Source organism: Typha angustifolia, chromosome 14 (genome assembly GCF_048772165.1).
Source record: "Typha angustifolia cultivar Huaian chromosome 14, ASM4877216v1, whole genome shotgun sequence".
Lineage (NCBI taxonomy): Eukaryota > Viridiplantae > Streptophyta > Magnoliopsida > Poales > Typhaceae > Typha > Typha angustifolia.
The window spans coordinates 4,311,121-4,326,278 of record NC_133252.1 but is presented as its reverse complement, the minus strand read 5'-3'; the positions used below and the strand labels follow the sequence as shown (position 1 = coordinate 4,326,278).

At 36.3% G+C, this 15,158-nt stretch overlaps 1 protein-coding gene across 2 annotated transcripts; it reads right to left on the bottom strand.

Annotated features, from left to right (window-relative positions):
* Positions 1-439: 439 nt before the first annotated feature.
* On the bottom strand, positions 440-14,933 carry LOC140776621 (RNA pseudouridine synthase 6, chloroplastic). Of its 2 annotated transcripts, XM_073120376.1 has the most exons (10): positions 14,583-14,933; positions 11,836-11,958; positions 8,069-8,323; positions 7,743-7,824; positions 5,783-5,898; positions 5,654-5,708; positions 5,396-5,507; positions 2,334-2,503; positions 2,004-2,092; positions 966-1,105 (listed from the first exon to the last, which is right to left on the bottom strand). In XM_073120376.1, exons 1-9 carry the CDS (start codon positions 14,828-14,830, stop codon positions 2,030-2,032), a joined length of 1,224 nt encoding a protein of 407 aa, XP_072976477.1. In that variant the 5' UTR covers positions 14,831-14,933; the 3' UTR covers positions 966-1,105; positions 2,004-2,029. The 2 variants fall into 2 exon arrangements, with proteins under 2 accessions (XP_072976476.1, XP_072976477.1); XM_073120375.1 differs by lacking the exon at positions 2,004-2,092 and having other exon boundaries at positions 440-1,105; positions 14,583-14,931.
* Positions 14,934-15,158: the final 225 nt, after the last annotated feature.

Below are 15,158 nucleotides of genomic sequence, written 5' to 3'. Positions count from 1 at the left end.
AAAAAAAAAAAGAGAGAAGAAAAAGTTAGACAGCCTTTACAACCTCTTATCTATCATGGACAGAGAAGGTAAAAGTAATGTTGGCTATGCACTCACATTGGAGGGATTTCATGGCAATTTCGGTCACTAAAGATTAGGTCAATGGCTGCACTAAGGGAACATTACCCATTTGTGGAGTTCGTCTGTGGGACCAAAACCTCCAAAAGCAATGGGCGTGGGGTTTAGTCTAGTCTTTTCAATATCCTGAGTGCCACTTTGCTTACAGCTTGAATCATTTCTGGTTATCTCCAAGTGATATCAAAGTAGGGACAGCTTCAGCAGTTCTGGGCCAAGATCCTGCTTTTGGGCTCAAGATAATAAACCCCACCCGTAAGCCCGGCCCATTTTTTTCAAAACCTAGTGCACTTCATGAGAGCATTGAAATGAATCCGAAATTTGTGAAATAAGAAGCTTGAAGTAGACCTTACATGATCTGAATGTGACAAGTAAGGTGAATCAGTAACAAAATTCAAGACATCAAGCAAAACTTCATTTACAGTCTTCTTATAGATACAGATCATTACAAGGATAAAGTACAGCCCTTGCCTATTCATGTCCAAACTGAACCAGACTGAAACCTAAATAATGTAGTATACATGTCAAATATTGTGAGCTCCACCCAATATTACTAGTTTCGTCGTAGTGCACTTAACTTCTCTGTCTGCTTGCGGATAACTCTTGTCGATGGAAGTCGCTTTTGAGTGTTTGAACTTAATGATGATGGCATTTAGACCCTCATGGAAGGAGTTGCTTGTACTATCTCATATATCATGGATCAAAATTATGCTACTTCCTGTCGCCACCATGGAACCCCAGCCTCATAAGAGCATTTACCGTCATGCCATGAGATATGAGATGCTTGTAGACCAATTGCAGTATTTGGCTCCTTACCATGCTGAGAAATCCATGCTTCAGTAGCTGAGATCCTTTCATCATCACTTGTAAAGTTCTTTCGCTCTCTACCAAATGGATTGATGCCCAGATTATTCATTTCTGCCAAAGCAGCAGGCATGTACATGGAGTCTCCTACTATGGGCGAACCTATAGCAGCCAATTGTGCTCTCACCTGCATTAGATGTAATCACCTATGTGAAGTACTTCCTTTTTCACAAACAACATGACAGGAACACAGCAGACATCATCTAATTGACCATATTCAATCTAGGGAGAAAGAGGAACTTGTGTTAGAAGAGGATACATGGTTTTAGTGCAAGAGTATGGTCAATCCTTAAATCCTGATTGTTACACAGCAACAGCACCAAGCCTTCAATCCTGAGTATTTGGGCTAGCCATATGGATATCTTTATTTAGTGCAAGTCTCTGTCAAAGTCAAGTGTTATCATATCCTCTATTACTATGTCCTGCTACGTCAGGTATGGTCATCCCCTCTCAAAGGGACCTTTTACTTGGATTTCAATCCTGAAGTATTTGGGCTAGCCATATGGATATCTTTATTTAGTGCAAGAGTCTCTGTCAAAATCAAGTGTTATCATATCCTCTATTACTATGTCCTGCTACGTCAGGTATGGTCATCCCCTCTCAAAGGGACCTTTTACTTGGATGGAAACATCACCATACTAGTGCACTATGTATTCTCATTGAACACATCCAAAGCATCTTCAGATTAAAGTATCTTATTACTATAGTTGGTACCGCTAACTTTTGCCTGACACAATTGTTTCTTACTTCACCTTTTTCCAGTAACCCCCTAATCTACCACAACATACTTTCTTGGAGATGCTCATCTTTTTCATACCTTCTACCTTTTTGATACCTCCATTTACTATACTTGCATCCCACATATGCAGTCTTAATGTGCCTATTATAGAACATTTATCTCTATAATTCTTAAGTCTCCAACAGAACTTAGAATTTCAAAAGTAGTTATGATATATTATAGTAAGATGTTTCTCGGAATTATGATTCATATAGTTCTCTACAAAATTTCCAGAAAAGAAACTCACCCCGGGAGAGACAAGAACCCTTCCAGTCATCTCACAATATCATTATTTTCCCCCATGGTTTGTCTAGTCCATTTTCTTCCCCTTGTCTCCTATTTACAGAAGTAGAGAAATTTGGAAAGTCCATTTAACCCATACACCAAACTAGAATTAAAAAAATTGTGCAGAGATCCTTACATAACAGAAGCAGATTTTAATCCTCTTAAGTGAGAATGGTTAGTTTAGAATATAAATAAGCTCAGTATTCAGAAGTGAATATTAGTAGAGCCCATAAAGACAGAAACTTTTGGTTCTCGATCAAACATAAGGAAAACAAATCTTTTATCAATGTACCTGATGAGTTTTTCCCGTCAAGAGGTTAATTTTACATTCATAGGCAGCTTTTTGTGAGGGCCATCCACAATTGTCAATGTCGTAGACTTTCCCGATGTCCAAATTTGGCCATGGCACCTCCTTGCACTCCAACACCTCTAGTTGACAGAGATGCCATCCACCAATAGAATCTATTGTAACATGATATATATAAATATCATATGCTACGACACCAAAAAGTAATAAATATATGATGCATCGGTGTGTAATGGTGTCAGAGTAACTTTCCCTCCCACTCGACCTATTCAGATCTCAGGGGAATGCATCTTTACCACTCAAACCATGAAACAAAGCACAGAAGTATTTGGCAGTGCATGTTTGATGTTACACTAAACTTACTATTCTCAGATTTATTGTCATCAGGAAGTTTAGTTTATTATCCACTAAAGGAGGAGCTTCACTTTCCATTGGATAGTAGCGATGGAGTATGCAAATGGCATATTTTTATATTTTATTGATCATTATCTGCATTCAGTATATGACTGATATATTGTAAGCATTTAGCTATAACTCTATAGAAACTCTAAAGAGACTATGCATGATAATCTCAATAGAAGAAAACTGCAATGCTTCTTATTTACCTGGCTAATATATTCTGAAAGAAAATTATAACATCATACAAAAGTAGTATCTTATTGCTCTAAAATATTAATGCAAACCGAGTTAGATTGGATCACATCGAGGAGAGATTAAGCTCAATGAATTGAGTTTAGTTATCTTATCTGCTTATTTGCTTTAATTAAAGTCTTATTAGGTTAGAATTTGTTAGTTAATTAATTTAGCTATGCGTAGTTTCAAGAAAATATTCAAAAGATATTCCACAGATGACCAAATATTATGAAACCACTTAAAGAAGACGAAAAAGTTCTGATCTACAACTTCCGTATTTAAGGTCTCTTCAGATTTGAACTCTATCTGTGGTAGAATGAAGAATAAATTCGAGAAGGATAAGGAAAGCTGATTTAGCTAAGTTATGTTTATCTTTAAGTCATATCTATTTCTTATGTAAGCACTTAAGACAAGTCTAGTTAAGTCATGTAAGCCACTAAAACAAGTTCAATTAAGTCATGTAAGCCTCTAACGCAAGTCCTAGTTCGAGTCGTATAAATCTTTAAGATTAATCTAAGGCAAATCCTAGTTTGAGTTGTATAAACCTTTAAGGCTAGTCAAAATAGAACTCATTGTACCCCACCTCTATATATAAAGGGTTGTGCTTCTTTGTTTATGAATCCAAATATTGAGAATTAATTGAGTTTAGTTATTTTCTTATTATCGTATTTATCATTTTATCGTAGCCGTTAGATCGTCTTTATTTTTCTAGGAGTAGATCTAAGTTAGAAATCCTAATTCTACCTTCAACCCATAACCACTATCACCTCCAGTAGCCACCTTATCCTATGGCCGTCCACCACCATCCTTGGCGGTCTGCCACCCTCTGACGACCAATGCAATGTCGGATATTTACTATTATGCTCTGTTCTAACCTTGCTCTACTATTTTAATTATATCTTTCCATCAAGACATTTAATTGACGTGAAACCAAAGTCATTAGAATCCTATCTTGTGAGGCTACTACCACCTAAATTTCATAATCATCCTACGGACGGATGGTTCCAGATCTGGTCCGTAACAGATATCTTGCATAATGTAAGTTCAGTAGTCAAGATTCCTTGAAAAAAAATGTTAATAATAAATTCATTCGTCTTTTCTATTTCTGATGAACTATTTAATAACCGATAAGATTCCTTATATTTAAAGGTTTAAATAAAAGCCAAGATGCTAACCGATAACTTTAATTTACACAATAATTGCCATTGACCTTATACAGCACGACCCGTAAGTCTTAAGGCATTTTTAGTGAGCCTCATTTCAACGCATGAAGACAAAACAAGCTCCACTGAATTTTTTTTATAAACACTAATTAATTCAGGCCAGCTATATAAATCATTTTATGTTATTTAGCTCTATCTTGCAAAATATGCTTCAATAAAAAGGTTCTTATATCTTTTCTCGTTGTTTACATATAAGTCATTTTATGGTCCTTGACTCTCGCTTGTACACCTTCCACTTAAATGGAATTTCTGCCTTACAGTGAACTATATCGTATGAGGCGGCCATGTTTGAAATATCTCAATTGATATTCTTGCATCATTTATTGGCTCAATTTCCAAATTATTCTTAAATAATCTGTCTAGTGGCAATCATCCATCTAAAAATACTCTAATCAGATCTACAATAGTTTTTGAACATTCTTCCTAACTGAAAGATCCAAAACCATAAACCACCACACTTGTAGATGCATAACAGAGTTTATGTATCTAACAAATACTCAACAATCATGAAAGATATGCTAACACAGCACAGCACAAGCAGTCCATGATAGCCCTTTAAACAACCTGAAGAAAACAAAGGCATACTTCTTCCACTAATTTCTCCAATGCATACACCTTCCTTCCATGTACCATGATTCAACAAAATATTTGTTTAGCAAGAACCACATCTATTTTTAACAAGAAATTACCTAGTTACATCCATATATGATCATGCTTGCAAATTGGTGGTCATGCATGCCAACCACCATAGTATGACATGTTGTTCTTGACAAATTTTCTTGGAGGTAGGCACACTAGGCATAGGAGCACAGCATATTGATAATCTCAATATGTGGAGTACAACCACAGGCCTCTATATTCAGAATGGCGCTCTATGCTTCTGAACAAGGAAGCAATTATATCTCTCTTCTTACTCTTGTTTTATTTCTTCACAGTTAGTAGCATTCGTCTAATTGACTTTTAATATGAACTTCCTTTTGCTTAAAAAGAACTATGAATAAAGTATACCTAACATCTTTATCAATATCTGGAAGATATGAACAACACAATTGTTAGGATTTGATTAATTTGACTTGGCGATAAGTAGAATATTCTGGGAAATTACCAACAGGTACAGTTCAGTATGGCACAAGATGCAATATGATGCAGATTACAGCTTCTTAAGATAACAAATCAAACTTCTGAGCATACCTTTTGAGACTAATCTTGGAGCCATATTCACTGGACGCATGTAATGTGAAATTACTCCAAGTGGTACAGGTTCTGCAGCAAGAGCCAGATAAAGTTTCTTAACTTGTTTTTCCTGGTTATAGAAATCAATCATCAGTCCCTACTAGCAACTTGCATTGCAGATTTGTCTAACTAGAAATTATATCTTAGTGAGATAATGTAACTGAAGAATGTTTAAAACTTATTTATTAATTGACTACACAATATATGTAAACTTACCCTTATAAATCCATGGAAGACGGAGCAAAAATCCTTTGTTCTAGCCAAAACAACACTGCAGAGACAGAAGTCACATACCATTATTTGTTCCATGACCATTGTTCATATAAAGAAGAAAGTGAAACACACCAGCCTTCAGTACAGTTGTCTATCTGGTGGGTGGTTCTTAAAGTAGTTTCCAATCCTAAGGCACGAGAAGCAAATGTCGCACAGCATTCTTCAATGTTATCTGTTGTTCCTCCTACCTAAAACACCAGTTTACTTTGAATAGATTATGTTCAAAGTTCTGAAAAAAAAGTATTAAGAATTTGAACATAAGAAAAACTAACAGATTTGTCAGATAATAATATAATATTCCTTTGATAATGTAGTATTCCTTCCTACCTCCTACACCTTAGCAACAAATATAAAACAAAGTAATTCTAAATCTTCAATTGACAAGACTTCTCCCATATATTTATGTGAATACATATGCGATGTACATAAGCTTGACATATGCAATACGCATAGGTTTGGTGACCAGATATAAACTATCTGCAAGCAGGGCATTAAAAATTTATGGGAAGTCTAGGTAGATGAGGTAGTTATATGTTAAAAACATGCCTTTCTGTCAACAGGTTCCTTTTAAATTAACTTGGTTAGTTTGGTTAGTTTGGTTAGCAAACTAACAATTTCAGGTAACCTGACCATGGTTGGTGGTTAGTCATTGTCAATTTGGGTTTTCCAATATGTGAGGGTTCTCCACATTAATAAAATCATCAATTAGATTAACCATTAGAGTGCAAAATCAATACAAGTTAGTCAAAGGTGTCATATTTCCTAATCAATATTCTAAAAAGTGAGCAGCAAGTACATAGTGGCCAAGGGGTTTCATGGCTCATGGCACGCAATGATACAAGTGACATGAGCCATTGTAAGTCTTAGAAATATATGTTTAATGAATTTTCCTATGAAATTATCTTATATATAAGGGATAATTCTACTTAGAAATATATGTTTAATGAGTTTTCCATATACATTTCTTGAACTTATTTTTTACCACATACATCCTCTGAACTAAAAAAATTTTGATTTAGAGATCCATAAAGTTACTATTCTATTAGTGAAAAGGAGCATGAGTGGATATTTTTTTAAATTCAAGTGGTGTATGTAGGTAGTAGAAAAATTCAGAGAGTGTACGTAAAAAAAACAATAATAGTTTGGAGGGTCTAAATAAAATTATTCTTATATATAATCAAATAAAAAAACAAAAATATGCAATTAAGCAACTTTATCACAACCTCAAAAGAAAAGGTAACATCATAACTCTATTCAACCAAGATGGTCTATTGCAACAACTAAAAGAGTACCATCACAAAAGAAATTGAAAACGATCAAAATGTGATTACTGGATAGTCCAATCTTAAAATAAGGCCTTATTTTCCTTCAGGTAAATCTGCTCAAGGTCGTCGCTTCAAGTTTCTATGTTTCTTCATAACCGAGATAGGATTTAGCATCAGGGAAAGCAGCAATACCCATTATATCGCATGTTTCTATGTTACTTTGTGATTGACTTGGTCATTTATGTAACCTGATATGGGCTCATTAACAACTAAAGCGGGCCATTATTTAAACTCGCCATGGCGGCCTCCACGACCTTCTTTTAGAAGTTTGTTCCTTATATATTCTTAAGAAGATTCTAACTTGAGTCCTTGCCACTTTCAATCAAGCCCACTCATTTCCGATTATGACTCCTGAAATTCTAAAGGGTACAAAAAAGGAGCTATAATCATCCTTAAAGAAGCCCTAGAGGTAACAAATTTGGATTAACTTGATCTAGCAAACTCTCTTCACTTTCACCATTTTGACTCCATAGCAAGATCCCTTGCCCTCTTTTTCTCTGCAAACCCAGACACTCAGACATCAATAGCTGAAACATAAAAATTTCATCCATTGAGTATTGAACAAATAAGGTAGTGGTTAGAATAAAGTAAAATGCAGTTTTAGTCACCACAGTTCATGTATAGGTAGAAATATAGAGAATGATAGTTCAAATGCATAGCTCGAATGTGTCCATCCAACAAATGATTGAAAAGGTTGAAATACATACGGAAGTTGCAGCTGGTTTGTCAATGACCACATACGAATCAGTCACTGCTATTATTCTGGACTTCCAGTCAACTTCATAGCACCTGGTTAAAATCAAAGATTAGTAGGAAAAATAAGCATGCTTTAAATCTCAAAGTCATGCAAACTATTTTTTTTTTTCAGACATAGCATCCAAACCTTCTTGATTTCCTAAAGATGGACTATCTAAATTCTATGAACAAGTAGGATACTGTAGTTTGACATCACATGCCAGAAAAGTGTAAGGACAATATACTGACAACGAGAAACTGAGCTTCGTTACCATAGGGAAAAACTGGTCAAATTTACCTTGGGAAGCGCTTAGGGTGTACATGGACACGTAGGTAAGTGCCAGATTCAACAAATTGATTAGCATCTGTTATTCGAAATGTCTTTTGTGCTTCTCTCACAGTCTTCCCTTTAAGGGATGACCTCTTCTTCAGGACTGAAGGTTCTGTTACTTCTTTGAAGATCCGAAATTGTTCTGGAGTTGCACTTGGAGGAGGATTTGGGCACACTAAGGCATAATGCACAGCCCCAAAGTGAATAAGATCTGCAACAAACCTTCAAATGTAGAATGCTCCATTTATTATATTTAAAAGTACATATCCCTTACATCACTCAAAATTTACATTAACATAGAAAGGGATGCATGGTGACATCACGCTATTAGTTGCTTGTCTGTCCAACTACATTATGTGAAACTGTTTTGGCATTTATAATCTGGCCACCCATGGCTTGTATGAATATGACAATGAACTTGACAGAAATCTAAACACCTAAAACTTGTTGCAGCACATCATCAAATCCACTCTACAAGGCCCACTTACATTATCATTTGAAATTTGTTAGTGCCATTATTTGTTATGACAAATCATGGACAAAAACACTTGTCTTCATAATCCACAATCAATAGTGCAAAGAAATCAGAGTTTCAAGTGAAAAAGAAGCAAATTCAATAGGCTATATCGGAAGCCGTTCAAATGGTACTTGGTCTTGTTCGAACAACACTCAGTCTTGTTCGAACAACGCCGGGTCTTGTTCGAATTTCAGAACAAAGAAAGGCATAGTTCGTATAAGACAACTTAAGCGACGTTTGAACGATATTTATGGGGTTTATAGAATTGAGAAAGGAACGTGTTGTTTCATATTCAAACTTTTCCTTTGATTCACCTAGTCCGAACTAGAGATATTACTTCTCACTTATATAAGGATCTCAAAGGTATTCACAAACATCAAACCCACTCAAGGAGTTCTAGGATCCCTTAAGTAAAAGAGTTTTCTTTTCCATCAAGTGTGAGGAGTTGAAAATTTGTTCCAGTACTTGCTTACTTCTGCATGTCTTAAAGTATTTCAGAGGAGCTACATTGATTACCAACGACGTCTGAGTTTCAACGTCTCAACAACGTGGATGATCCAAGTCAAGACAACGTCAGCTGAAGGCAATCTATTTGCACATGAAGCAGTTAATAGCGACGGACTACAAGGAAGAAACACTTCAATTAATAGTTGTGCGTGTTTTACGAACAAGTGTAAGTGAATCTGGTATCCATGATTTTAATGGAATAGATTGATCCGTGTGTAATTAGATCCGTAGTATTTTCCTCTCTTTGGTGAGGGAGATTTTTCCACATTAAAAAAAAAAAACTGGCCTTGGTTTTTGCCATGGTTTCAAGTTTCTGTCGATCCCGATCCAAGACCAAAACAAATCCAATAACTAGTTTTGACCGGATCAGCCAATACCCAATTCATTTCAAGTTGGGATCGGCAGAAATTAGGAGAGGAAAAAGGAGAAAGAGTGGGTGGAGAGTTAGAACGAAAAATAGAGAGAGTGAGAGAGATTAAGATAGCTCGTTGGAGGGAGAGAGAAAAAAAGAAAGTACCTCGTTGGAGCTCATTGAAGAAGCATTGCCAAAGAAGAATCAAAGAGGGAGAGACCAAGAGAGAAGGGAGTCGGTAAGGGAAAGGGAGAGTTAGTGGGAGAGAGAGGAGAGGGAGAGATCAAGAAAAGGGAGTCGGTGCGAGAGATGGAGTAGTAGTAGGAGAGAGAGAGTTAATAAGAGAGAGGAGAGTCAGTGAGGGAAAAGGAGTGGTAGTAGGAGAGAGGAGAGTCGGTGAGGGAAAAGGAGTGGTAGTAGGAGAGTTAATAAGAGAGAGAGTTAGCGGGAGGGAGGGAGAGTTAGTGGGAGAGAAAATTAATGAGAGAATTTGATAAGAGAGTTAGTGCGGGAGAGTTAAAATCGTTTTATTTGTATGAAAGGGAGAGAGAGTGTAAGTAGTAGAAAGAGAGATAAAAATTAAGAAAATAATATTTCTATTTTAAAATTTTAGATTTATATATGCACAAATTTATATTTAAATCTTATTATTTTTTAAAAATTTTAGAATTTTTTTGTATTTTAAAAATTATTTAAATGCATAAACCAATACGAACGGTCGATACCGCTGATGCCGCCGATACGTATCGTTGTTTTAGATGGCTGATCCCGATTCCGATACTTGAAACCTTGGTTTTTATGCGTTTTTCATATCTTTCGAACCTACTAATTTCGGTTCTCTCCCACCCTTGGAATTTCAATTGGTACCAAAGCTTAATACCTTGGATTCACAATTTTTTAAATTCTTATTGAAGAAAGATATTAGAAGAAAAGAATAAATACCAAGGTTCGAAATATCATGATCAAGATCGATAGCTCAAAAAAATGATACATATCAGCCGTATCAACTGGTAGTATCGGATTTCGATATCAAACTATTCTTTAATTATGAAAATATAAAAAAATCTTTTTTTTTTTAAACAATGATAGAAAAATTAAAAAAAAAACAGATTATAAATCTAAAAAAACTCACTCTCTATCTCTATCTCTCTCCACTCACTCTCTTACTCAACTCTCTCTACCACTCTTCCCCTATTCTGTCACTCTCAGTCAGAAGCTCCTACTCTTCAGTCACTCCCTCTCTAACTCTAGCTCTCCCCCTCCCCCCACTCGGTCACACTGTTGCTACACAATAGAGAGAAAGACAAAAGAGGGAGAATGAGAAAGAGAAGAGAAATGGAAAAAAAAAAAAAACAGTGGTAATGGTGGAGCCATATTAATCCTAAAAGGGGCTATGTCCTCCCATAAACTTTAAAATTTTAATTCTAATTTTCATCTTGCCCATTCTTTTCTAAAAACTAGTATGTTAATATACTAATTGGCCCCTCCTTAAATTAGAAGCCAGCTCCACCCTTAGAAAAGGAGGGCGTTGGAGTGTGGTGTCAAAAGAGGAGCTCGTCAAAAATCTATTTTGATGGATCGACGTCGGTGGACTTCACTAGAGAAGGAGCTCGCAGAGAAATGAGATGTGTCGTGTACTCTTTGATCCATCTTGGGTTGTTTCATTTGATCCGACCAAAATGGACTTGGTTTCGGCTAACCTTGCCGAAATCGATCCGGTTACGACTTATCCCGATCAATTTCGACTTATCCGGATCAAGATTAGTCAAGACTAGGAACCTTGATAAAGACCTTAAATTTTTATCTTATTACCACATCAATTCCATATATGAGTTATAGCTATTAATAGATAAATATAATTCTCTCAGGAAACTAAAAACAGTAAACAAGCAGTATCAATCTACGTGTCTTCCCTCATGTCTTTATTTGTGAGTGCAATATTTTTGTTTATTAAAATTTTTCAATGCACAAAATCATGCTAAAGTTAAGGGCAAAATGCTTACATCTCAATATTCTCAGCAAGAATTTTTAAGTATGTAAGAGTTGACAAAATCAATTCAGAAGGACAAAAGGTGGATTAGGTATTATGTAGAAAACTAAAATACTTACAAACATCAAGGAAAAAGAAAAGTTTCATTTTCATTTTGCTCTTCTCTTCTTTCAAGTAATTCTAGGAAAATTAGTATCCTTGTACAAATTCTGCTCCTTTCCTGGTGGTTTTTTTTAATTGCTTTCTTGTTTTATGCCTAACGGAAAAAATAGTTATTCAACAATTCATTCTTTCTTCCTTCATTAGAGCAATGATCTGGCACATTCCATTACTAGGACTTATATCAGCAATAAAGGATATATACTTACAGAGGAGGAAGATGCAAAGCTTTACAAATATAATCACCAACAATCCCTCCTTCTGGTACTACAAGATGTTCAACCCTTGGTGACCCACTCTGCAATGGGCATGGTAGCAGACGATCTGGATACCTGCACAAAATCGGGATAACAACAAGACTGACAAGATTAATGGAAAACAGACATGAATGCTACTCAAATACAGTGCAGCCATTCAAAGCTAATTAAACAGCTTCATACATGTTATATACTCAATATAAAATAGAATAAACTTCAAGAAAGTTCCACATGATGTTACTCTAAAATAGGAGGAGAAGAACTCACTAAAAACAAAAACTTGAAGCTTAGATATTGGCATGAAGCTGGGGCAAGGTGAAACTTACAGAAACAAGGATTTCATCAGTTGCTCCACCAAAATTAATAAGGCTATCCTTAAAACATCGCTTCAATTCTTTGTTGCAGATTAGAGCTATGATGGATGTCTTAGGACAAAGTATTTTAGAAGCTCCGTTTCATTTTCTCCTTTCCAAAAAATAGAAATCATGACACTTTTAATTACCAATTTTTTAAAATAACTGTAGTTCATAGGCGGGTGGCTAGGAGGTCACCTAGTCTCTAGGCACTGGGCGGGCACCTAAAAATAAGTCTATAACCCAAAGGCTGTGTAACCTCAAAATAGTCATAGACATCTGCAAGGGTTGTTCTTTGCATAGATGCAATTGTTGTTGTTGCTACTGCATGCAGTCTTAGAGTAATAGCAAAAACCTTCTAGTTGTTGCTCCTCTCAATGGTGGTTGTCATTGTTAATCTATACAAGAGACCCTTTCTATAGAAATTAGGAACCCCTTGAATATTAAATAATAAGTACCTTTAGGACCCCAGTAGAAATAGTATTTATACTAAATACCCACTCTAAAACTTCAAAAACCACCTAACTACCAGTGCTTAGTGCCTAATTAACTGCCTAGGCTCAAACTGCCTTCAGGACCTGCCTAGCTTCTAGATTGCATGCCTTGATGGTCGCCCCACCTAAGGCAGCCACCTTGACATTTTCTTAGAACACCGTTACTTAATCCTCTCTTCCCCCTCTATCCCTCTTTCCTCTGAGAGAGAGAGAGAGAGATGGAAACATTGCACTACACACTCATCACAGCAGGTTATTCAAATTTCAAAGGAATTACATAGACCTAAGGTTTTTTCCTCATTTTTCATCCATCCCTAAAACCACAACCTCACGGCTTCACCAACTTTGAACTTCCGATACATCCTAGGGTAAGAACTTTCAGTTGCATCAACCACTGAGAGCGCATATAAAAGCATTTCAAGATAAATTAAAAAAAGAAAACCTCTACCTCATAAAAGGGAAGGCAATTTTTAAAAAAGCTGGTTATTTGACTGATATAATCAAGTTGATTTGAAAGAATATTATGCAGCAAAACAGAAGGCATCCAATTGCACAAGACCTTCATGAATATGGAGTCTGGAAAGGGAAGATATACACCGCCTTACCCTCATTATCAAGGAGGTTGTTTCCATGACTTGAATACATAACCTCTTGAATGCAAGGGAAAGCATCAAAGAAAAATATACAAGTGAAAAAGACTATATGCTAGGCCTCTGAATGCCAAATGCAGTTGACTTTTTGTATATCAAATATGGGAATTCGTCGAGAAAAACAAGCCAGGATATGCATGGCACATCTGATTGCAAATTTCCGAGGACACAGCTTTTTTTTATTAAAAATAACTGCCAAGACAGTCTAGCTGCCTATTATTGGAGAAGTCATATAAGCATCCTTCTAGGCTTTTACAATGCTATTAAGATCATTCATATTAAAATTGCCACAAATAATGTTCCATTTGGTCCTTAACACTACTTCAACTTTGAAGTCTCATCCTGACAAAGCTTTCTGTTTAATATGGGTTAGTACTTATGATTCCATGCTCCCAATGCTTCTTAATAATATCCGTAGTAGACAAAGAAAAGAGCAACTCAAAATTGTCTTGTCTGCAGGAACAATAGATGCACATTTGCCAAGCCTGTGCAGCTTACATTTTTATTTTAGAGGCCCTATACAAATTTACTATGTATAACTTACTTCCAGACAACATCATGTGATGTTACCCACAAACATTGCACAACAACATAATGGGGCAGTAGCATATCACATGTCTTTGGTAAACACAAACATCTATAGCCAGTCATTCATAACTTTCAGAGTTTCAGTCTTTCAAAACTCCACTTCCTTCAAAATGTTAATCTAAGAGAATCCATATAGACATCATATGCTTGGGTTTAGCAGTATTTCCTCTTCAGATTGACATAACTTGTATACTTCTACACTCCTCAAGTCCAAAGTCTCATCTTTACCACATGCTAACCCTGGCAGCTTAGTTTCTGACTGAAAAGCCGTACATAAATTTACTTCCAAGTATTAATTAGGCATCTTGTTGTGTAAAAACCTCATTCTGCACTTTCTAGCAAGATACCATGCCATACGATCTAGTATACTTATTCTTTTATCACCTCAATCTTCCAACATTATACGCAACAATGTCAACTGTGCTACTTTCCATACTCTACCTCCCCATAGGATAAAACAAACAACTTACTCAAGCCAAAGAACTAAAGTGCAGCAAATAACTCACAGAAGCAAATTAACAAACATAAGACCGACTACCCAAATCCAAAGGAAAAAACCTAGCCCAATTATCAAAAACACAGGAACACCCAGAAAAGACGACGTCAAACTTTACCCATCAGATGAAGCAGCAGACTCAGCGGCAACAGTCTCCACGGCGGAAGAGCGGGGAAGAGAGGAAGCCTTCTTCCTCAAAACCCAAGAGGGATTCTTTGCGTGGCCACGATTCTTGAGATGATGAGAGGTAGCGAAACCGCGGGAAATGGGAGGGAGAGCAATTAGATTCCGACGGCTCGACGCCCATAGCGGAGGAAGCAAAGCGTTGGATAGGAGGGAAGCGAGAGCAGCCGCAGACTTGGGCATCGCTGTTTGCTTCCGTTCAAGCTTCGGCTATGTTTGGGTTTTGCCGCTTTGATATATTTCGCGTTCGATGGTTCGTTCGGCCCGCAAAGCCTATTGGATCAGGTCCTGGCTCATCTCTTCCTGTCAGTCTACCTAACACAATATGATTAGAATCAAATTCTAAATGAACTTCATTTGAGTATAATTCTTTTGTTTTCATTGTACGTTAGAAAACAAAATGAGAAGTCTTTATATAATTTTCTTAATATGCTAATTCACTTTACAGTTCAACTCCTTCGTCAAAGCAATAGCACTAAGTAATATAGTTACATGGAGATTGCGATAGCGA

Excerpts from the sequence above, each read along its gene's own strand:
- LOC140776621 (XM_073120375.1), bottom strand. The coding sequence starts at position 14,830 with ATGCCCAAGTCTGCGGCTGCTCTCGCTTCCCTCCTATCCAACGCTTTG. Across the intron at positions 7,825-8,068 it reads CACCCTAAGCGCTTCCCAAG|GTGCTATGAAGTTGACTGGA; the intron begins GTAAATTTGACC and ends GATTTTAACCAG. Across the intron at positions 2,504-5,395 it reads TCCAAGATTAGTCTCAAAAG|ATTCTATTGGTGGATGGCAT; the intron begins GTATGCTCAGAA and ends ATGTTACAATAG.